The sequence below is a fragment of the Leptodactylus fuscus genome, chromosome 1 (assembly GCF_031893055.1).
Source record: "Leptodactylus fuscus isolate aLepFus1 chromosome 1, aLepFus1.hap2, whole genome shotgun sequence".
Classification (NCBI taxonomy): domain Eukaryota; kingdom Metazoa; phylum Chordata; class Amphibia; order Anura; family Leptodactylidae; genus Leptodactylus; species Leptodactylus fuscus.
The window spans coordinates 54,131,213-54,154,274 of record NC_134265.1 but is presented as its reverse complement, the minus strand read 5'-3'; the positions used below and the strand labels follow the sequence as shown (position 1 = coordinate 54,154,274).

Sequence of the window (23,062 nt, the reverse complement as noted above, 5' to 3'; positions counted from 1 at the left end):
TGCTGCAGCCGATCAACAGGCTGTATAGTCACCCCCTCTACCTCATAGATTGTAAGCTCTTGCGAGCAGGGCCCTCAGTCCCATTGTGTGAAATGACTTTCTTTGTAATATATCTTTCTGTCTGTATTTGAACCCTACAAATTGTACAGCGCTGCGGAATATGTTGGCGCTATATAAATAAAATTTATTATTATATTATTATTATAATGACATACAGACAGAACACATTGGGACAGTTTTGTACACCATTACTAAAAAGGGTCCTCGCAGTCACAGACTAATTTATAAAAAGGCTCTTAGTCTGTATTCTGCTCATGTGTAGGAGGCTAAACCTTTGTGGCTTCCAATGAGCAGTAGTGCAGTATTCTGAGCATGGAAGACAATGCGCTGTCCCTACACCAAATCACACGATGAAGAGGTGTTTCAAATGTTTCTTCTGAGCAATTGCGCCTTTTTTGTTGTTGTAAAAATCTGATAGTTACAAGGACCTTATCTTCAGAAAAATTTGTCTTTATTTTGAGCACCTCTCACACAACTATCTGGAGCACTGGACTTAAAGGTTCTATCAGGTTGGGTTCACATCTGTTTTGGAGTTCGGAGACTCCATTTCAACGCCTGTCAGGAATCACTGAACAAAAAAGTCCTGCAAGCCCGGCTTTTTTATCTGCCAGTAAAACAGACACCCAACAGACTCCACTATAGTTGGGCTCCATGAGCGTCCTTCATAGGATGGATCCAATGGTTTCAATTTTTCTGTTCTTCTGGTTCTCCGACTGATCAGAGGGACAGAAAGTCAGATATAGGTGTGATCCTAGCATCATTACGTACATTACATTACAATTTCAGGACAACTTTTAGCTGTTTTATGAAGGTCAATCTATACCAGGTAACTGTCTCTCTTGGACATTCAAAACCACCAAAATGGCTAATGTGTGTTCCTTCAAATGGCTAAGAGTCTCATACATAGGCGTCTGGTTATATTTGGCCCAGATAGAGGGATCTATAGATAGAATCTCAGTGTATACTAGCATATGTAAAAGGTTTATTTTTGACTATTCTAGCCTTAGAGCATGTTGGCATAAACCCTGAATGTGCATCACAGATATAGTATGGATTAAGCCTAACATGCAGGTTTAACAGTAGCATTACATGTTTATTGAATATTCTGCCACCTCTATATACCTGCTGCCTGAATTTTGAATCAATATTGTGTGATTATATCTTTGTGGATATGGTATGGCATAAGATATTGTATACGGCATTATATTTCACCATGGCGGGTTTATCTGCATACCTTGTTTAGTAACTTTATACTGTCACCTTTATATTATCTGTGGCCCATAAGATATTTATAAGATGACCGCATTATATGCTCATTAAATAATTTATCACTATTCAGCCACTCACATTTGCAGGTGGAGACTCCTGCCGTCTGCATTTTTGGATTAATATTCGTGTGATGATACCACAACTTCTGCCGTTCTCTTGTACATGTTTTTATGTGTTTTATATGTCTTAGATTTTTGGTAATTGTTGTCATAGTGTATACTTTCAACAGATTGTATAGATTCTATGTAGGTATCTAATTATAGGTAGGCTGTTGCCTGTATCCATCATATGAGGAACCCAGCACTGCTTTAACAGAACAGAAAATCAGAAATAACAGGGCAGATGTAAACACAGCCTGAAATGGGTTGACCAGATACTTATCTAGTGGTAATAAGCTGATGTCATGGAAGGAACAGCGACTCTTTCTTTCAGCGCACCCCCCCCCCCCTCCTGCCCACACATTACACAATGGATAACTCTAAGAGAGCCTTCACACGGAGTAAACGTGTGTGTATTTTTGCAAAATACACGTGTAAAAATAAGACTCCCATTGACTTCAATGATATTTTTTACACGTGTAAAAATATGCCTGTAAAATGTCATTGAAGTCAATGTGTATTTTTGCACGTGCATTTTGCAAAAATACATGCGCGTTTACTCCGTGTGTAGGCTCCCTAACAAGGCATCTATCATGAAGGTATAGACACCAGGTGGCCCCTTTCATTTATATACTAAACATACTATACAGTGTTACACCTTAGCCTGTGATAAACATAATATAATATAAACTAATATAATATGTATAATGTAATATAACATATGTGGTAAGGTTTTTACAGACATAACACGATACTGGACATAACACATGTAATAACATGACATATTACACAGGTTTATTGATAAATAACTGGATACAATTGTATGTCATGATGACCCTAGCATGTAGATTTTCTATGACAGCGGAGGGCACTGAGGACTGAGGAAGTTCCTAGGTTGGATCATGCCCTCTTGCTTGCCCGCCTCCTCCTGCAGGGCACTAAGCACTCCTTCTATGGTACTGTCCGAGATGTCCCCATCAATCTGGGCCAGATATTTGTACAGGACTATAAATGTCTGTAGTGGGATGCGAGCGGCGCCCCCCTCTGGGTCCTGGGTGAGGATCTCACATGCATACTTGAGTGCTGTAGTAATACTGCCCCCCAGGGCACTGCAGGCCAGGGCCAGGAACTTCATCCACTCCACTTCTGTGCCCTGGTGCTCCAGCTCCAGGATGCTGTGCAGCTGGCCTAGTGGTAAGCACAGAGCCTTCCACTTCTGCTCCAGCTCCTCCACAGGGACCAGGAGCCTGGCGGCCAGCTGTCTGTGCAGCGCCCTCAGCAGGCCGGGGGTCAGGCCGCTGTCTGTCTTCTGGGTGGCAACTGGCATCTCCACCCGCTCCTTCACTGGCAGGGCCTCTCCTCTGGACAAGCTGCTGAAGTAGGCGGCTGACCACTGCAGCACATCGGCAGGCTGGGTGCGGATCGCCGCCTTGGTGAACTCCTTCAACAGGTCGGGGAGTTCGGGAGGGATAGTAATCTGCTGAGCGCAGAACATGGCCTCTGGAAGCGGCATGGCGGCACACTGGACAACAGCCGGGCCACCGGAACACAAGGCGCACGGAATCGCCGCACAGCCGGACACCGGCGGAGACTCTGTTTCTGTTTCAATTCAGCGTCCTCCGTTACCTGGTAACCGCTTCCAAGCAACGCGGTGACGTTACGTACGCCAGGACAGGTGTGAGTCCTCTGCAGTCACTTTAGCGCCACCGCCTGGCCCACAGCGGCACTGCATCCTATGCAAAAACATGTAGTGTGACGGAATGGAACCCCCCACTGAAGTCAATGGAAGACGAAATCGCTTCCTATGAAATAGTCCCTGCTTGTGGGCTTAGGGTATATTCACACAGCATAATCTTTCCCTGATTTGGGGGAGGATTGCCTTTCAACATCATCTCCATATTCCGCCCTGAATCCGCCTCATATTTTACTCAATAAGAGGCAGAGATCAGAGCAGAACATTAACATAACAGTCAGTGTGCCGGTCATGGTTTCACCATTTGCACACTGACCCATTTCTCTCTATGGCCCCATACACATGGCTGTGAATTGTCATGGTCCAGTGTATGGGGCCAGGACTCCTGTCCATTTTGTTTTTGCGAGGTGAGATGATCAGATAACATTCATTTTGGTATCTGTATTCTAAAGCTTATGGTGTTTATCATGTAGAATAAATAATGGATTCATTTTATTTTATGGATGTGGCGATACCAATTATGTGTTTAATTTGTTTCAATAACTAGGGTAAAAATTGTTTTTTTACTTTTTTCTGTAAACTAATCTAAGGAGTTAAAGGGTATTCCCATAACTCTTGTTCTGCAGCCTGCAGGCTCTGTGCTCTCTTCACTTCCTGGATTTCTCAGCACATTGGTGGGCGGGGTTTCACTTGCTCTGCTATCTGCTATATTTCCAGTCAGTAATGAGGGATTTGGTTGTAAATGCATTACCACAGTATGAAGCTGATGTGGAAACTGATGTAGTAGAGCTGGATTTGAGTCAGCTTGCATTACATACAGAGGTAATGGACTCCTTATCTCAGCCCTTATCTCAGCCCTTATCAGCCAAATTCAATTAAACCGGCTGATAAGTGGAAAAGCTGAAGATAGACAGCACAGTAATCCTGGAGCTCTCACCTTCCCCCTCCCCTATCTGAGGAGCTTGCCCCCCCCCCCCCCCCCCCTGAGAGCAGGCAGCTAGGTCACTTGGGAAATGAACAGATAAGCCCAGTGGCCATAGAAACGCAGTGTCAACAATGAAGTGAATACATTAAGATAGCGGCCAAACAAAGCACTTTTGATACAGCAATGTATTTAGGAAAAGTCTTAAATCCACATAAACTAGCAGTATAGAAAGGATGCTTTTCATTGGACAACCCCTCTAAATAGAAAGTATGCTCTCTTATTAACAATGGAGGGGAGGGTGATCTCATGAACAAAAGTCCATTGTACCTCCCCAGAGGTAATCTGAATAAGACCTCGTTCACATGTCCCCAATCTGTAGATGTGTGAGGTCCATGTACTGTTTGGGTTTTAAAACTGACCACCGGCTTTCCGTCCCCTGTCCAGTTTCGCCAGGGCAGAAGACGGAAACCCAGCGGAATGCACAAACTGGACACTGGGCGCAAGTGTGAAAGCCCCCTAAATATTATTATATACCTGATAATTTAAAGAGAGGCTCCTCACAACTATAAGAAGGTATAAGTGTGCACAGCTGGACACTCCTGGCCTTCCTGAAATATTGTTGTTTTTGATCACATACATACCCTATATATATTTCCAATTATGATGGCCTGCCTTTTGGGTATTCTTTATAACTATATACAGTCCTATGAAAAAGTTTGGGCACCCCTATTAATCTTAATCATTTTTAGTTCTAAATATTTTGGTATTTGCAACAGCCATTTCAGTTTGATATATCTAATAACTGATGGACACAGTAATATTTCAGGATTGAAATGAGGTTTATTGTACTAACAGAAAATGAGCAATATGCATTAAACCAAAATTTGACCGGTGCAAAAGTATGGGCACCTCAACAGAAAAGTGACATTAATATTTAGTAGATCCTCCTTTTGCAAAGATAACAGCCTCTAGTCGCTTCCTGTAGCTTTTAATCAGTTCCTGGATCCTGGATAAAAGTATTTTGGACAAACAATTCAAGTTCAGTTACCGTATTTTTCGGACTATAAGACGCACCGGACCATAAGACGCACTAAGGTTTTAGAGGAGGAAAATAGGGAAAAAAATTTTTTTAAAGAAAAAAAATTGTTGAAATATTTAATAACCTAATAATATAATATTTCACCAATGTAAATAGAACCGGGGGCTTTCGGACACAGGGATACCAAATGTGTATGTGTTTCACAGTAATGTTTTTGTTTCATATGTATTCTAGGGATATGGGGGTGATTTGAACATATATATATATATATATATATATATATATATCTATCTCATCCATGGATGGAAAGAGACACCCTGCAGTGAAGCTATGCAAGAAGAGAAAAAGGGGCGGGCCAGACGGGTGAAGGAGGTGTGGTTTTCTAAGCAAACTTGAAAACACGCCTCTTTCACCCATCTGGCTCATCCCTCCTTCACTGCCTCTCAGATCTTGCTCCTGCAATGATGCCACACAAGCAGGGAAGTAGGGGCGGGCCAGACGGGTGAAGGAGGCGTGGTTTCAAGCTTGCCGAGAAAACCACGCCTCCTCCTCCCGTTTGGCCCGCCCCTCCTTCCCTGTCTGTGTGGCTTCATTGCACGAGCCAGATCTGAGAGGCAGTGAAGGAGGGGCGGGCCAGACGGGAGAAGGAGGCGTGGTTTTCTCGGCAAGCTTGAAACCATGCTTCCTTCACCTGTCTGGCCCGCCCCTACTTCCCTGCCTCTCATATCTCGCTCCTGCAAAGACGCGACACAGACAGGGAAGGAGGGGCAGAGCAGGCAGGCACCGTGCTGCTCTCCTTTTGATTCTCATAGACAGGACACAGACGCTGCACACGCTGCATTCGGACTATAAGACGCACACACATTTTCCTCCCATATTGGGAGGAAAAAAAGTGCGTCTTATAGTCCGAAAAATACGGTAAGTTTGATGGTGACCGAGCATGGACAGCCCGCTTCAAATCATCCCACAGATGTTCAATGATATTCAGGTCTGGGGACTGGATGGCCATTCCAGAACATTGTAATTGTTCCTCTGCATGAATGCCTGAGTCGATTTGGAGCGGTGTTTTGGATCATTGTCTTACTGATATATCCATCCCCGGCGTAACTTCAACTTCGTCACTGATTCTTGAACATTATTCTCAAGAATCTGCTGATACTGAGTGGAATCCATGCGACCCTCAACTTTAACAAGATTCCCGGTGCCGGCATTGACCACACAGCCCCAAAGCATGATGGAACCTCCACCAAATTTTACAGTGGGTAGCAAGTGTTTTTCTTGGAATGCTGTTTCTTTTTGGACGCCATGCATAACGCCTTTTTTTTATAACCAAACAACTCAATCTTTGTTTCCAAAATGAAGTTGGCTTCTCCAAATGTGCTTTTGCATAACTCTATTTGTGGCGTACATGCAGAAACGGCTTCTTTCTCATCACTCTGCCATACAGCTTCTACTTGTGCAAAGTGCGCTGTATTGCTGACTGATGCACAGTGACACCATCTGCAGCAAGATGATGCTACAGCTCTTTGGAGGTGGTCTGTGGATTGTCCTTGACTGTTCTCACCATTCTTCTTCTCTGCCTTTCTGATATTTTTCTTGGCCTGCCACTTCTGAGCTTAACAAGAACTGTCCCTGTGGTCTTCCATTTCCTTACTATGTTCCTCACAGTGGAAACTGACAGGTTAAATCTCTGAGACAACGTTTTGTATCCTTCCCCTGAACAACTATGTTGAACAATCTTTGTTTTCAGATCATTTGAGAGCGGGCTGTCCATGTTCGGCGACCATCAAACTTAACTGAACTTGAATTGTTTTGTAGAAAGAAATGGTCCAAAATACCTTCATCCAGGATCCAGGAACTGATTAAAAGCTACAGGAAGCGACTAGAGGCTGTTATCTTTGCAAAAGGAGGATGTACTAAATATTAATGCCACTTTTCTGTTGAGGTGCCCATATTTTTGCACCGGTCAAATTTTGGTTTAATGCATATTGCACATTTTCTGTTAGTACAATAAACCTCATTTCAATCCTGAAATATTACTGTGTCCATCAGTTATTAGATATATCAAACTGAAATGGCTGTTGCAAACACCAAAATATTTAGAACTAAAAATGATTAAGATTAATAGGGTGCCCAAACTTTTTCATAGGACTGTAATCTGTAGCTGGTCCTGGGAATGTATGTCTATTAGACATATGGGTCAGTGTATCAGTGGTGTTCACTTTAATGTGGGGGGAGAGACAAATTTTAACAGTCTATTCACTGCACTGGATAAAAAGCCTTTCTATGAAGAAGACGGTCCGCCAGCGCCCTAATTTTTAGATTTGAAGAGAGCCGCAGGGATGGATAAAAAATTTGTTCTTCTGCCTTCCCTGCCGGTGCTCTGACTTTTGGTCACATGAACTTTCTCAATCTACTCTCTATAAAAGTAACCGTAGTAGAGCAGAGTCAGTGACGTCACAAAAAGCAGCAGGAGAGGTTGAGTGCAGAGACTTCCGGCCCTTGCTGCACTCTGCAAAGCTAATAATTGGGGTGACCAGGGACCCATTTCTATACAATAAGGGTATTTATCCAGTGCAGTAAATGGACAGTTAAAACTTTCCCCTCCAGAGAACCCCTTTAAAGGGGCTCTATAATTGGGAAAAGTAATTTTTAACTAAGCACATCCTTGCATAGCCTTTAGAAAGGCTATTCCACACCTACCTTTTGTGGGTAAATTGCCTCACTGGTTTTTGAATTTTTATTCATATGCTAATTAGCCTCTTGGTGCACCCCGAAAGTCTCATCGTGCACCCTCTGCCTATTCTTTCCTATGTATGTATACAGCACAGTCTGGTGCTGCTATTGACTTCCTGCTTCCTGTTTGCACACACAGATAGGAGAGAATAGCAGAGACGAGTGCTGCTGGGAACTTCCTGTGCTGGCTGGAAGCTCATTAGCATATGAATAAAAACGGGCTCATTCTAAAACTACTGAGGGGATTTACATACTAAAGGTAGTTGTGAAATAGCCTTTCTAAAGGCTATGCAAGGATGTGATTAGTTAAAAATGACTTTTCCCAGTGATAGAGCTCCTTTAATTTAATCTATAGACTATTGATGTGACACGTTGTATTCTGGGTACTTTTGCTCCAGTATACAAGTATTCAATCTTTTTCCTTTCTACCTTTTTAAATATATATTATAGCATGAAAAACAACCAAGCAAAACACATAAAGCAGACACATCTATGCTATAATGCTGTAGTGTGAACCAATGCGTACTCATAGAATATGATCCCATATGGACTTTTCCACAATATTTCCCATCACACCAGCACCATGGACAGCGCATTATCACATCATCCAGCATCAGCAAATAAATCCTCAAGGACAAGGATTGTTACAAACCTGGTCAGGAAAGGAGTCTTCAAAGGATTTCTCTAAGTCCATGTTAACCGAAACCAGAGTGGTGAGAGATTTCCCGTCATTGTCTCCTGGTTCTAAATTGGATTCTGTGTCTGAAGCGATTTCATGCGCATCTACCAACTGAGGCTCAAAGGCTTCTTTTGTGATATCACCATTCACTGGCTCCAGTTCAACCTCCTAGGATGGAAATATTAAGGAACACTATTACAAGCATTCTTACTCCAAATGTCTTACTTTATAATTGTTACAGCCAGAGCAGTTCACCCCGGTGCCCCCATAAGTGCCAACCAATGCCACCATACCAGAACCAACATCATCTTAACTCTCCTGAGCGCTGGTCTGTCCTGAGTAATGAATGGATGGCAAAGGCCCTTTTATTTTTTACCTCCTCATGGTTAGAGCTAATTATCTTTAATGTCTAAGGAGGCATTTGGGGTTATCCTATATGTTTTGTTATATATGTATTATGTTAAGCTGGTGTTTTCATGAATTTGCTTTTGCATTTTTATTAAAAGGTTTATGTCATGAAATGTACTTATAAATATCTTATTGTTGAGGGTCTGACCGGCTCGATCTCGAGAACGGAGCGCCATTTCTGCTGCACATTCAGCCTGAATGCAGTTAGAATAAATGAGGTGTGATTGGTGGTGGACGGCACTGCCACTCACGTCAGTGGGAGAGCTGACAATAACCACAGTACACCACTCAGCTATATTTGGTGCTGCCGTTGAAGTGAATGGGAGTGCCGTCCACCATCAGTCATGCCTAATTTTAAAATGAATGTGTAATGGAGGGATAGCACCCCCTATTCTCGGGTTCGGTGGGGTTTTCGGCAGTCAGATCCCCACCAATCAGGTATCCATCCATAATACTTTTCAGGGCATAACCCCTTTAACGTTATATTTAATTATTTGTGACATGTTATTTAAGTCGTATTAAGCGAATTTTATTTTTAAATAGAGATGAGCGAACAGTGTTCTATCGAACACATGTTCGATCGGATATCAGGGTGTTCGCCATGTTCGAATCGAATCGAACACCGCGTGGTAAAGTGCGCCAAAATTCGATTCCCCTCCCACCTTCCCTGGCGCCTTTTTTGCACCAATAACAGCGCAGGGGAGGTGGGACAGGAACTACGACACCGGGGGCATTGAAAAAAATTGGAAAAAGTCATTGGCTGCCGAAATCAGGTGACCTCCATTTTAGACGAATAGTGGATTTCAAATCCGGGTCATATGAGAATGTGAACTTTGTGACTATGAGACAGGGATAGCTGTACAGGCAGGGATAGCTAGGGATAACCTTTATTTAGGGGGGAATGTTATTAAAAATAACTTTTTGGGGCTCTATCGGGTGTGTAATTGTGATTTTTGTGAGATAAACTTTTTCCCATAGGGATGCATTGGCCAGCGCTGATTGGCCGAATTCCGTACTCTGGCCAATCAGTGCTGGCCAATGCATTCTATTAGCTTGATGAAGCAGAGTGTGCACAAGGGTTCAAGCGCACCCTCGGCTCTGATGTAGCAGAGCCGAGGCTGCACAAGGGTTCAAGCGCACCCTCGGCTCTGCTACATCAGAGCCGAGGGTGCGCTTGAACCCTTGTGCACACTCTGCTTCATCAAGCTAATAGAATGCATTGGCCAGCGCTGATTGCCCAATGCATTCTATTAGCCCGATGAAGTAGAGCTGAATGTGTGTGCTAAGCACACACATTCAGCACTGCTTCATCACGCCAATACAATGCATTAGCCAGTGCTGATTGGCCAGAGTACGGAATTCGGCCAATCAGCGCTGGCTCTGCTGGAGGAGGTGGAGTCTAAGATCGCTCCACACCAGTCTCCATTCAGGTCCGACCTTAGACTCCGCCTCCTCCAGCAGAGCCAGCGCTGATTGGCCGAATTCCGTACTCTGGCCAATCAGCACTGGCTAATGCATTGTATTGGCGTGATGAAGCAGTGCTGAATGTGTGTGCTTAGCACACACATTCAGCTCTACTTCATCGGGCTAATAGAATGCATTGGCCAGCGCTGATTGGCCGAATTCCGTACTCTGGCCAATCAGCACTGGCTAATGCATTGTATTGGCGTGATGAAGCAGTGCTGAATGTGTGTGCTTAGCACACACATTCAGCTCTACTTCATCGGGCTAATAGAATGCATTGGCCAGCGCTGATTGGCCGAATTCCGTACTCTGGCCAATCAGCACTGGCTAATGCATTGTATTGGCGTGATGAAGCAGTGCTGAATGTGTGTGCTTAGCACACACATTCAGCTCTACTTCATCGGGCTAATAGAATGCATTGGCCAATCAGCGCTGGCCAATGCATTCTATTAGCGTGAACTGAGTTTGCACAGGGGTTCTAGTGCACCCTCGGCTCTGCTACATCAGATTGCTACATCTGATGTAGCAGTGCCGAGTGTGCATCAGATGTGTAGTTGAGCAAAACTGACTCAGCACTGCTAAGTCTCTGCATTCGCATAGGAATGCATTGGCCAGCCTTCGGCCAATCAGCGCTGGCTCTGCCGGAGGAGGCGGAGTCTAAGGTCGGACCTGAATGGAGACTGGTGTGGAGCGATCTTAGACTCCGCCTCCTCCAGCAGAGCCAGCGCTGATTGGTCGAGTTCCGTACTCTGGCCAATCAGCACTGGCCAATGCATTTCTATGGGGAAAAGTTAGCTTGCGAAAATCGCAAACTGACAGGGATTTCCATTAAATAAAGTGACTTTTATGCCCCCAGACATGCTTCCCCTGCTGTCCCAGTGTCATTCCAGGGTGTTGGTATCATTTCCTGGGGTGTCATAGTGGACTTGGTGACCCTCCAGACACGAATTTGGGTTTCCCCCTTAACGAGTTTATGTTCCCCATAGACTATAATGGGGTTCGAAACCCATTCGAACACACGAACAGTGAGCGGCTGTTCGAATCGAATTTCGAACCTCGAACATTTTAGTGTTCGCTCATCTCTATTTTTAAACATTTCTTTCTGAATTTCTATATAACAGTACAATACTATCTGTGTATACTAAATGTGAAGACATCTTTATGAGTATACGATGATGCCCTGACAGACACTATAACTGGGCAACACTTGAGGGTTTTGTTAGGCCCTAGACTGTCAAAAGTAAATTTATATTTGACATATTTGTTGCTGAAACGAAGACTCAATATCCATCGAATACACAAGGGGGTGTCTGAAGTTCTCAAAGCCCCATTCAAGACAGTTGGAAAAATTTCTGTAATAAATCTGCCACATGTCTATATACCCTTAGGCATCACAGCAAAGCTGAGTAAACCAAGCCTGTATGGTTGCGCACAGTCCCTGCAGTTCCATATTACAGTAACATAAGCTGCCTGTATCCCGACATATGAGACTTTATTATTCCTAGAAACTTGGAAAAAATCACAATTTTACTTTCTTGCAGATCTTGTCTTTTTGTCCTTTATCCACTAGAGCTACCACTAGAGCTGCTACACTGATAGGGGTCCAACTGCAAGGACCAACTATACTGCACACGTGTGACTATAATTCCAATAACATGAGGAACCCTCATTCTCATGAATGGTGGCAGTCTTAGCAGTCAGACCTACACCGATCTATCACTTACCTCCCACCCAGTGGACAGGGTATAACTTAGTTATAAAGTAGAAAATCATATATAATAAACCGCCGGGGTTTTTTTTCAATAAAAGGTGATCTAAGCAATAGATATTCCCCAAAATGGTATAACTAAAAAGTACTTCTGGACCCGCAAAAAAAAAACACTCTATGCATCCCCGTACAGCTGCAGGGTCACCTGTGGCCTTGCAGCTGTTGCAAAACTACAACTCCCATATATTAAATATTTTACCAGTTTTTGCTTCAAAATTTTTTTTCCCTATTTTCCTCCTCTAAAACCTGGGTGCGTCTTATAGTCCGAAAAATACGGTATATGTTTTCTGTACCTGTGTGTTGTCACTCTTTTCATCTGTCTGAGAATCCTGGCTCTCAGATAACATGTGTTCCACAGGCTTTGCGGAGATCTCCTCCTGTAGCTTGCTCATGTCATTCTCATCCTTCTCCTCTGCAAGCTGCTGAATGAGTTCTTTGAAGTTCTCCACAATCTGTTCTTTAGAGTCCAGTCTATAACCAGCACAATAAAGAAGATAAAGGTCATACCAAAGTGTACAAGTACCTTGGGATCTCACTATGACTTATCTCTTCCAATATAACACAGGCAAGTTTATGATTCATTTCTTAAAGGTACAATCATTGCATTGTCACTCCATGTCTTTGTCTGCGACTGGCAGACATATCAGACTATAATGCACCCAAATGAGTAGCAACACATCTGCGCAATCTACTGCACCATTCTTAAGAAAACGGAACCATATTCTTAGGATTAGTGGGGGGCCAACTGCAGGGTTCCCCCTGCATTCCAGAGGACAGTGAACCGAAAGGTGAACAGAGAGCCATTGTGCCTGCATTCACTTCTATGGGGTTCTGGGTACAGTCTCAGCAGTCCATAGCACAGAATGGAGTGCCACTGACACAAACACACTTGTACTTTGCTCACAAGGAGGTTTTAGGGGGACTTTTGTTCCCCCGGCCTCCTGATCTCTGTGTCTTCTAGATAGAGGATACGTGTCCATAATGGCACAACCCCTTTAAGTAACAATCTATAGCTGGACACTATTGAAAACCTTTACACATAAAACCGCCATTACTTCTTTATTGCGATATCACTGCTGGTAGTCTCTTCCTCCATTGCTTCAACAACTTTCTTTCCAATCTTTGGCCGCTTCAGCTGACTGCTTCTTGTGCGAGTACAGACTGGTGTTACATCAGATTCTGCAATAGACATGGAATTAAGAAATCTTGTTAATTTCTTGCACCATATACCTGCTGTATCATGAACTATGAAACCATATTTCCAGCATGTAAGGTAATGGAATCTGTAATACAGATACTTTCTCTCCCATTTTCTCTAATGAGAAACCTGATTCTGCGATAAGATATTCATAGAGCTGGAAAATTTACATCATTTCAGTTCTCTTATTTTTGCTTGATGAATTATTCATTTTCTCTTTTTTTACAGAGACTTAATATTTTAGCCAGTTACAATAGATGGAGAAGTTCTTTACCGTCAGTTTTCTCGGCATCAGCATTTATAACAGCTTTCTCCTCATCTTCTATCTAAAAAAAAGAATAGGATTAGGAAGACATTTTACGTGTATTAAAGACAGAAACAGAACAAGTTAAACTGTCAGCAGTAGAAATAAAGTCCCAGTGCGGGGCCACAACTGAAGTGGATTCCTTGGAGGGAGAAACTGCTATTAGGTGTTTGAGCACTATAAGGTCGGGGCCCCACGGCCCGGAAAAGCCGCGATTAGCCTGCAGCGGAAACGCCGCAGGAAAGATTGCGGCGTTATACAGTACTTGCAAAGTGGATGGGATTCATGTGAATCCCATGCTCACTTTACGAAAAAATCGCAGCGCGGACCCACTGCGATTTCCAAAACCATTGCGGTTTTAAAATTGCAGCATGTCAATTATATCTACGGAAACGCCGATGCCATTCCCGTAGATATAACTGTAACAGAAAGTCCGCGGAGGAAAACTCCGTAAACTTTCTGTTCAAAGTGCTGCGGGAAGAACCGTGATGCGTTCATGCCGCGATCGTTCCTGCAGCGGTGGTTCCGACCCGTGGATCCTTAGCCTAAAGGTATGTTCACACATGGCAGATAAACTGCAGACTAAACTGACTTGTGGACAGATTTTAAATCCAAAACATGAAAATTTATGTTGTAGATTTTCAACACTGGTTGCAGACTTTGCAATATATAGAGTGAAATCTGCAGCATAGCCACAACAAAATTCACGAGTAAAATCCTATATGCATGTTGAAATTCTGTACAGTACTGTAACTTAGATAGATTTATCAAAACCTTGTCCCTTTCCTGTCATTAGGCTGCTGAAAAGCGCAGCAGAAAAAAAACACCATCCATTTATGCCGGGGTCTTTTCCACGGTCCTTTTTTTGACGCTGAGCAGCCTAATGACAGGACTACACACAGATTGTGCTTGTAGTCTGACTATAGCAACTCATACTTCTTCATAGGAGCTGTATACAATTTATTTAAGTTTGTTTTCAAAGTTATATTTTGTTACACTGAAATAAATGTAATATAATATGCAATATTTTCACATAACTCAGTATACTCAAGATCAATTCTGCTGGATTGATATGGTTTGTATCTTAATCCGTCAGTTGCAGTCCTTCTTCGCAATGTATCTGTTTTATACTGACTATGATGCATTGACTCTTATACACATGTAAGGGAGGGTTCACACGGTGTAACGTGCCGCGTGATGTGGCACGTGTACGCCGCGGGAGCCTTTGCGGGCCGTACACGCTCCTATTAATTTCAATGGGAGCGGGGATCGTATGCGCCGCGCTAGTTTGCGGCCGTAAACTAGCGCGGTGCATACGATCCCCGCTCTCATTGAAATCAATAGGAGCGTGTACGGCCCGCAAAGGCTCCCGCGGCGTACACGTGCCACATCACGCGGCACGTTACACCGTGTGAACCCTCCCTTAGAGTTCAATCTATGCCCTACTGCCCACATACAGACTGATTCACCTAGACAGGACTAGGTTGTGTACGAGGTCTCTAAAACCAGGTTCACGCAAGGTTTCTTGGGCCAGATTTTGACGCGGAATTCGCGTCAGTATCCAGCTCAAAAAATCGCCTTCCATTGAATTCAATGGGTTCCTTTTCCCATGAGCAGGAGAAAAGAAGCGACATGCCCTTTCTTCAGGCGGATTCCACAACTGATTCAGCCACGGACGTCCGCAGCGCGACACTCCCTCCCGATTAGGCCCATTCATTTGGGCCTAATCCGGAGCGGAATGCCGCGACTGGATGCCTGTGCACTGTATGCACTCTACCGGTATCCAGTCATGAGTAGCTGTTTTTTAGACCGTATTCTGAGGCGGCCTCCGCGTCAAAATCCGGTCCAAAAAACCCCCGTGTGAACCTGGCTTAACTATGTTCCATCTGCGTATGTATTTGTATGTTATTATTAAACTTCCTATTAGATTCAGGTGGAATTTACTAAGTCCGGCACATCGTATTTTGGTCTTAATATTTTGAGCGCTGGCTGCAACATGTCTGAATTATTAAGCCACAGACTTTTTCCATGAGGTAAAGTAATGCCTGCGTGGTTTATGTAACAGAGGAGAAAAGCAAACTATAAAAGTAATCTAGACCAATATTCAGACCTGTATGTCTGTGTCCTTGTCATCCAGTATCTGAATGTCCTCCTGTGAAGCTTCTAGCTGGGATTCGGCTGGTGGCTGCACTGACTGCTGTTCTGTAGACTTAGTAACTGAATCATCTTTGGCAACTTCTGTATCCAGAGAAATAAACAGGATGAGAAATAGGATGAATAAAATGTAGAGATGAGCGAGTACTGTTGGGATCAGCCGATCCGAACAGCACGCTCCATAGAAATGAATGGATGCACCTGGTACTTCCGCTTTGACATCGGCTGGCCACTTAACCCCCCGCGTGCCGGCTACATCCATTCATTTCTATGCAAGCGTGCTGTTCGGATTGGCTGATCGGTCTGCACATACATTACATTTATATCAAAATTCTGCTAGTTACATGCCCCATGAGAGAAAAGAGATGTTACTATTATGTTTAAAATGCAGCATGTTAATTTTACCAGTAGAAATACTGGGTTTTTTTTCCCTCTGACTTCTAAAAGGTGAAGAAAATTACAAAAAGCAATGAAAAAATATATGTGCAACTTTGGGGTTTATTCTATGCAGTAGTTTTTAGCTGCATTTCAGCAACATGTGGCCTCAGCTTTAGGCCTCAAGTATTGCAAACGCAGGAAAACTCTGTGGACTTTGGATATGTTCACACGACGGAATTTGCATTCCGCGTAGGAACATTATGCATGGCTAGCCGTGATGAGATGCCGTACAGTGCACCGGCATCCAGTCGCAGCATTCCGCTCCGAATTAGGCCCAAAGAATGGGCCTAATCAATAGGGAGCCTCACGCCGCGGCTGACTCAGCCGCGGAATTCACAGCAAGAAAGGTCATCTCACTTTTTTTTCCCCGCTACTAGCTAGTCAATGTCAAGGCAATGGGAGCCGGTTCTGGCAGTGGATTTTAAACTAGTGTGAACTGACCCTTACTGTGAAAAGTACAGCAGAAAAAAAACTCCATGCATTTATGCTGGGATCTTTTCCACAGCGCTTTTTCAATCCGGCTCGCTACGTGAGGCTTTAGCCTCAAAAAGTTTTTTAATAAATGTTGCTCCATAGCAATTTTAGGCCATATTCTGTGGAAAAGCTGCATTTTTTGTTACAGATTTTGCAGTTTTCATTCAACCAAAGCAAAGAGTAACTCATAAATTACTGATAACACACTAAATTACTCATTACTGACTATAGTCCAGCCATGTTCATGGCAACATTATGGTAGTGGCTTTCCACATTTAAAATACCAGTCATTGCATTTATATTGCCCCTATTGCTGTGAATTGTGGCATTATATACCATACTTACCTGTATGCTGCTCCATTTGTATGTGTTTTTTCCTTCTTGTCTTTTTTCTATTGGATATTTGTGTTTTAACATTTTTGTTAATAAAGTTTGGACAGATTTTTAATATTCATTGGGGTAGTCTTGCCTTTTTGTTGGCAAAAGAACAAAGCAAAGAGTAGTTTTAAAAGTAAAGGGAAATATAAATGAAGCGTCGACATTTCTACTCCTGGTTTTTGGTAAAAAAAAAAAAAAAAGCAAAAATCTGCAACAATAAACGCAACATTTACGCAATGTGTGGCGTCAGCCTAAATAAGTTATGTAATGTCACAGTGAATGTAGCTATGTGATAGGCCAAGAGGATCCTCAGTTAAACATATTATACACGGCTACTGGAATTAGTGACATTGTCATGTTGACTTGGATTAGTCATACACACGCTTGCTTAAATGGGTCTTTCCTTGTGACAGATAATATACATGGGAAAGTATAATCATACATTTCTAATCACTATTATATTGAATTATATAAGTATTTTACCCAATAATCTCTGTGATTCTCTCTTTATAATACTTGTGATCAGCGTTCTCTGAAACCAATGACCAACTCCTTCAACTTCCCAAAGCAGCTCTTGGTCTCCAGGATACTTCTCTAAATACTGCTTGCAGGCTAAAATACAAAGAAAGACAATATGCACATGGTGGAAAACAAAGCAGAATCAGTAATAACATACACTCACCGGCCACTTTATTAGGTACACCATGCTAGTAACGGGTTGGACCCCCTTTTGCCTTCAGAACTGCCTCAATTCTTCGTGGCATAGATTCAACAAGGTGCTGGAAGCATTCCTCAGAGATTTTGGTCCATATTGACATGATGGCATCACACAGTTGCCGCAGATTTGTCGGCTGCACATCCATGATGCGAATCTCCCGTTCCACCACATCCCAAAGATGCTCTATTGGATTGAGATCTGGTGACTGTGGAGGCCATTGGAGTACAGTGAACTCATTGTCATGTTCAAGAAACCAGTCTGAGATGATTCCAGCTTTATGACATGGCGCATTATCCTGCTGAAAGTAGCCATCAGATGTTGGGTACATTGTGGTCATAAAGGGATGGACATGGTCAGCAACAATACTCAGGTAGGCTTTGGCGTTGCAACGATGCTCAATTGGTACCAAGAGGCCCAAAGAGTGCCAAGAAAATATTCCCCACACCATGACACCACCACCACCAGCCTGAACCGTTGATACAAGGCAGGATGGATCCATGCTTTCATGTTGTTGACGCCAAATTCTGACCCTACCATCCGAATGTCGCAGCAGAAATCGAGACTCATCAGACCAGGCAACGTTTTTCCAATCTTCAATTGTCCAATTTCGATGAGCTTGTGCAAATTGTAGCCTCAGTTTCCTGTTCTTAGCTGAAAGGAGTGGCACCCGGTGTGGTCTTCTGCTGCTGTAGCCCATCTGCCTCAAAGTTCGACGTACTGTGCGTTCAGAGATGCTCTTCTGGCTACCTTGGTTGTAACGGGTGGCTATTTGAGTCACTGTTGCCTTTCTATCAGCTCGAACCAGTCTGGCCATTCTCCTCTGACCTCTGGCATCAACAACGCATTTCCGCCCACAGAACTGCCGCTCACTGGATGTTTTTTCTTTTTCGGACCATTCTCTGTAAATCCTAGAGATGGTTGTGCGTGAAAATCCCAGTAGATCAGCAGTTTCTGAAATACTCAGACCAGCCCTTCTGGCACCAACAACCATGCCACGTTCAAAGGCACTCAAATCACCTTTCTTCCCCATACTGATGCGCGGTTTGAACTGCAGGAGATTGTCTTGACCATGTCTACATGCCTAAATGCACTGAGTTGCCGCCATGTGATTGGCTGATTAGAAATTAAGTGTTAACGAGCAGTTGGACAGGTGTACCTAATAAAGTGGCCGGTGAGTGTATATGCTACTGTATAGTACTGCATAGTTTTTTATTTTTCACCTTCCCTGGCCTCCATAGAAAAATCGTTTTTTACCTGGACAACCCCATTAAATAACAATAACAACTGATACCCCAATATAATACGGGGATTATTTTCCAATAACTTTTCCACATGCAGTAAGTCATTGAAACTAGGGCTAGGTGATCAGACAATGTTGCATGACAAAATTGCAATGTATCTCTAGGTTTACACCTGCGCCCGGTCTTCCGTTCCTCTTTCCGCTTGAAAAATGCGGAGAGAAAAGTCCTGCAAGCAGCAATTATCTCTGCACTTTTTTATAGTCTATGGGGTCTGCAGTGTTCCACTATTTAAACGGATGGGGTTTCCATTTTTTGGTTCCCAAGCGAACCTGAAGAACGGAAACCTGAACACAGATGTGAACCTAGCGTTAGTCAAGTGACTTTTGTGCAACTTTGTGATGTATGACAAATGTCGCCATGCAGTCCTAGACATAGTGGACATGCACTTATGGTTTTACACCTTGGTGACTCAATGATATCGATTTTCATTAGTGTCGGCTTAGTGGATTATGTTTAGTTTTGTTAGGGCATTGCTATGATCAGTGACAAGAGCTTCGCTGCACTACAGGGGATCTTAATCCAATATTTGATAAGTCAAAAATCAGGCTGTGCCTCTGTTTCTCCCCTATGCTTTACACTATAGCCCTGCTTGTCACTGACCACCTGTTGTGAATAACCAATAAGTCAGTATTTCAATTGCTTATCTCCAGAATGATTATAAGCTACAAGCTGACAGACCAGTCAGATAAAGAAGATTATCAGATAAGTGCCATACAGAGACTGAGCCCCAGTACGAGGAGTCTGGAGATCCGCCGTAATGAGAACAGAACAGTCTGAAGTAGCGCACATTCTCCTTGGCATCTTGCTGAAGCATTATAAGCACTATATTGACTACATTGATCATATAAGGTGACTATATTTAATGAAAAAAGGCCCACTTTAGAGTAGTTTTACTATAAAGTTTCATCATTTTAAAACTGCTAGATATCTAATGTGTGAACAACGTAATCTACATAAGTGGCATCACCCGGCCTTGGTACTTGGTATCCAAGGTATTATGCCCAGTGTTCTTGGTCAGCAATTGCCATTTTCAATGGTATACAGCTGACATGTCATGTTACTTTATTGGACATGTGGACGTGAGCAGCACATATGATATAAGACATCAGATAAACAGGTCACCCAGTGGCTGGGCTGCTAAGTAGGGCATTGTGGCTATTGTTGAAGCCACTGTACTTGTCATAGGGGTTGGCACTGTGGCTTCCATGGCCATGAGGCATTGTGGCTCATATGACGGAATTATGGCTGTTATGGAAGTCATTGTGGCTATAATTGGGGAATGAAGCTAAAGCAGGACGAATGCCTATATGTAGCATGGCACAAACTTAAAGAGGACCTTCATGTCCTCAAAGACAGGGCATATCATATATCATTACAAAGTTGTCAAGTGTGTTAAATTCAGTCCCTGGTTCCAGAGATATCAGTGGCGTTAGTTTCGGCTACCTATATCGCTGTACTGTTGGGGGGCCAACCTTACAACTCAGAGTTGAGTGGAGAACACCTCCTTCAAGCTACATGACTATACAAGTGTTCCATCAATGGACATTCCCTATCAACCAGCAATAGCGCTGAGTTGTAAGGCCAGACCACCAGTGCATAGGTATCAGTAGCCAAAATTAATGGCACTGATATTTCAAAATTGAAAGTGCACTGAATTCAGCACACCTAAAGCTATATAGTGAAGTACAATATGTGCTGTCTTGGAAGAAATAGAAGGTCATCTTTAAAGAGGACCTTTCATGGTTTGGGGCACAGGCAGTTCTATATACTGCAAAAAAGAAATGCAGGTCCGCAGCACTGGGGTACGTATAAAATGTTCTGTACAACACACACGCTTGGAAACCGGACACAGATGTGTCCGGTTCCCAGGCGTGTGTGTTGTACAGAACATTTTATACGTACCCCAGTGCTGCGGACCTGCATTTCTTTTTTGGATTATCACCTAACACTTTGCTCCGTGGAGTCGGGAGGAGTGGTCGTGCACCTGGGTAACGTTTTTTGGACTTAACGAATATTCTCTGGAAGGGTGAGCTTTCCTTGCACATAATTTTTGTTTTCTGCTTAGTTCTATATACTGCTGGAAAGCCGACAGTGAGCTGAATTCAGCGCACTGTCGGCTTTCCCGATCTGTGCCCTGGGTAAAGAGCTATCGGTGCCGGTACTGTAGCTCTTCACAGTCAGAAGGGCGTTTCTGACAGTCTGTCAGGTACATCCTTCTGTATAAGCAGCGCCAATAGCGCTGTGCTCTGAGACCGGGGAGGAACGCCCCCTCCCTCTGCTCACAGTGCTTGTCCATAGACGAGTATTATCAGGAGGGGAGGGGGCGTTCCTCCCCAGTCTCAGAGCACAGCGCTATTGGCGCTGCTTGTACAGAAGGACGTTCCTGACAGAGTGTCATAAACGCCCTTCTGATTGTGAAGAGCTACAGTACCGGGACCGCTAGCTCATCACCCGGGGCACAGATCGGGAAAGCCAACAGTGCGTTGAATTCAGCGCACTGTTGGATTTCCAGCAGTATATAGAACTGCCTGTGCCCCGGACCATGAAAGGTCCTCTTTAACTCTCTACCAACACCCAGGATCAGCAACTTTATCAGGAAGCAGATTATGCAACAATGCAATTCAGGTAGACCTTGGTTTTTCATCCCAGTTTTTTTTGTGCTTGTCCCTGTATTAGCATGAAAACTCCCACACCACAAAGGTCAAAAAGCTTCAATATAACTAAGAAATGCATTATAGAAAAATAAAGCATTTAACACAGATGTCATACGAGGTGTGTATAGCGTACAGTATGTAGCCCTTAGCACATTACCTGCATACATTAGAGATGACAGGGGATACCTCAGTCCAAGGGCGTCTTCTGTGAAACAGTCAACAAAATCTTCAAGCATTTGTAGTGCAAAATCTTTACCACGATATCTCTTCCTGACAAACATGGTGTCCAGAACTGGGAGGGTGTAGCTCTGTGTTAGATATGCTGTGCACACACTTCCTGGTAGATGGATCAAAAAATACATAACATTAAGGGACTTCATGCAAGAAGCTACAATCTATCTGAAGATTCCACCATTCACAATTGACTTTAAATGAAGCAATCTGAATTATATCAGGTCAAAATGTAGAACATCAGCTCTATACGACCTCTCTGTATTACAGGTTTATGGAGACCGGTAAAAAAACATGTACCTAAAAAATTATGTTGTGCTCAAAATGGGCCCTAATCTTCACTATAGTGTACATCATAAATCGGATTTTTGTTTTTAAAGGGGCTCTATCATTGGGAAAAGGTACTTGTGGAATAGCCTGTCTAAAGTCTATGCAAGGATGTGATTAGTTAAAAATGACTTTTCCCAATGATAGAGCCCCTTTAAAGGGTTTTCTAGGCAAAAAAAAAAAATTTCAAAAAAGGTCTGTTAGGGAGCGTTCACACTACCGTTGGTGTCCGACAGCTAGTGTCTGATGCTAATGTCCGCGCAAAATCTTGCGTGGACATTAGCATCGGACACTACCTACATGTAGGTTTTTTCTGTCCGCTTGAAAAATCTGACATCTTTGTGAACGGACACTTAAGGACACCCACGGACAGTAAAAGAACGTACCCGATGTCTATTTAAATCAATGCAAAATGTAACGGACACAGCATATGTCCGATGCTAATGTCCCGCAAGATTTTGCGCGGACATTAGCATCGGACACTAGCTGTTGGACACCGACGAGTGTGAACGCTCCCTTAGTGCTATTAATGGGTCAATAAGTGACCCAAATATCTTTAACAATGTTTTGAGTGATTTTGGGGGGGTTATCTGGGAGCTCTTGGCATCTTCTGCATTTGTTTACATGGGCATCTTCCTGTTCTGTTTTTCTACAACTACCATGATGCATTGTGGTTTACTCAGCGCTGACTCACACCACCTTCCTCTCTCAATCCCTTCACCTCCCACAACCCCTTTCTGTTTCTT

The 23,062-nt window shown here is 43.3% G+C and overlaps 2 protein-coding genes across 3 annotated transcripts in view; both read right to left on the bottom strand.

Annotated features, from left to right (window-relative positions):
- FAM169A (family with sequence similarity 169 member A) overlaps nt 1–23,062 on the bottom strand; it is a 69,385-nt gene that overhangs the window by 2,059 nt on the left and 44,264 nt on the right. The window contains exons 6-12 of one of the 2 annotated variants that reach the window (XM_075270628.1): nt 21,916–22,095; nt 17,572–17,697; nt 15,752–15,888; nt 13,612–13,663; nt 13,195–13,318; nt 12,433–12,610; nt 8,473–8,667 (exon numbers count right to left, since the gene is read on the bottom strand). In XM_075270628.1, coding sequence (XP_075126729.1) covers nt 8,473–8,667; nt 12,433–12,610; nt 13,195–13,318; nt 13,612–13,663; nt 15,752–15,888; nt 17,572–17,697; nt 21,916–22,095 — 992 coding nt within the window. The remainder of the gene's footprint in view (nt 1–8,472; nt 8,668–12,432; nt 12,611–13,194; nt 13,319–13,611; nt 13,664–15,751; nt 15,889–17,571; nt 17,698–21,915; nt 22,096–23,062) is intronic. The other variant, XM_075270637.1, reaches the window with a different exon arrangement.
- On the bottom strand, nt 2,180–3,089 carry LOC142200435 (ropporin-1-like protein). The gene has a single exon (XM_075270794.1). It carries the CDS (start codon nt 2,938–2,940, stop codon nt 2,281–2,283), a length of 660 nt encoding a protein of 219 aa, XP_075126895.1. The 5' UTR covers nt 2,941–3,089; the 3' UTR covers nt 2,180–2,280.

Coding starts and splice junctions, on each gene's coding strand:
- LOC142200435 (XM_075270794.1), bottom strand. CDS start 2,940: ATGCCGCTTCCAGAGGCCATGTTCTGCGCTCAGCAGATTACTATCCCT.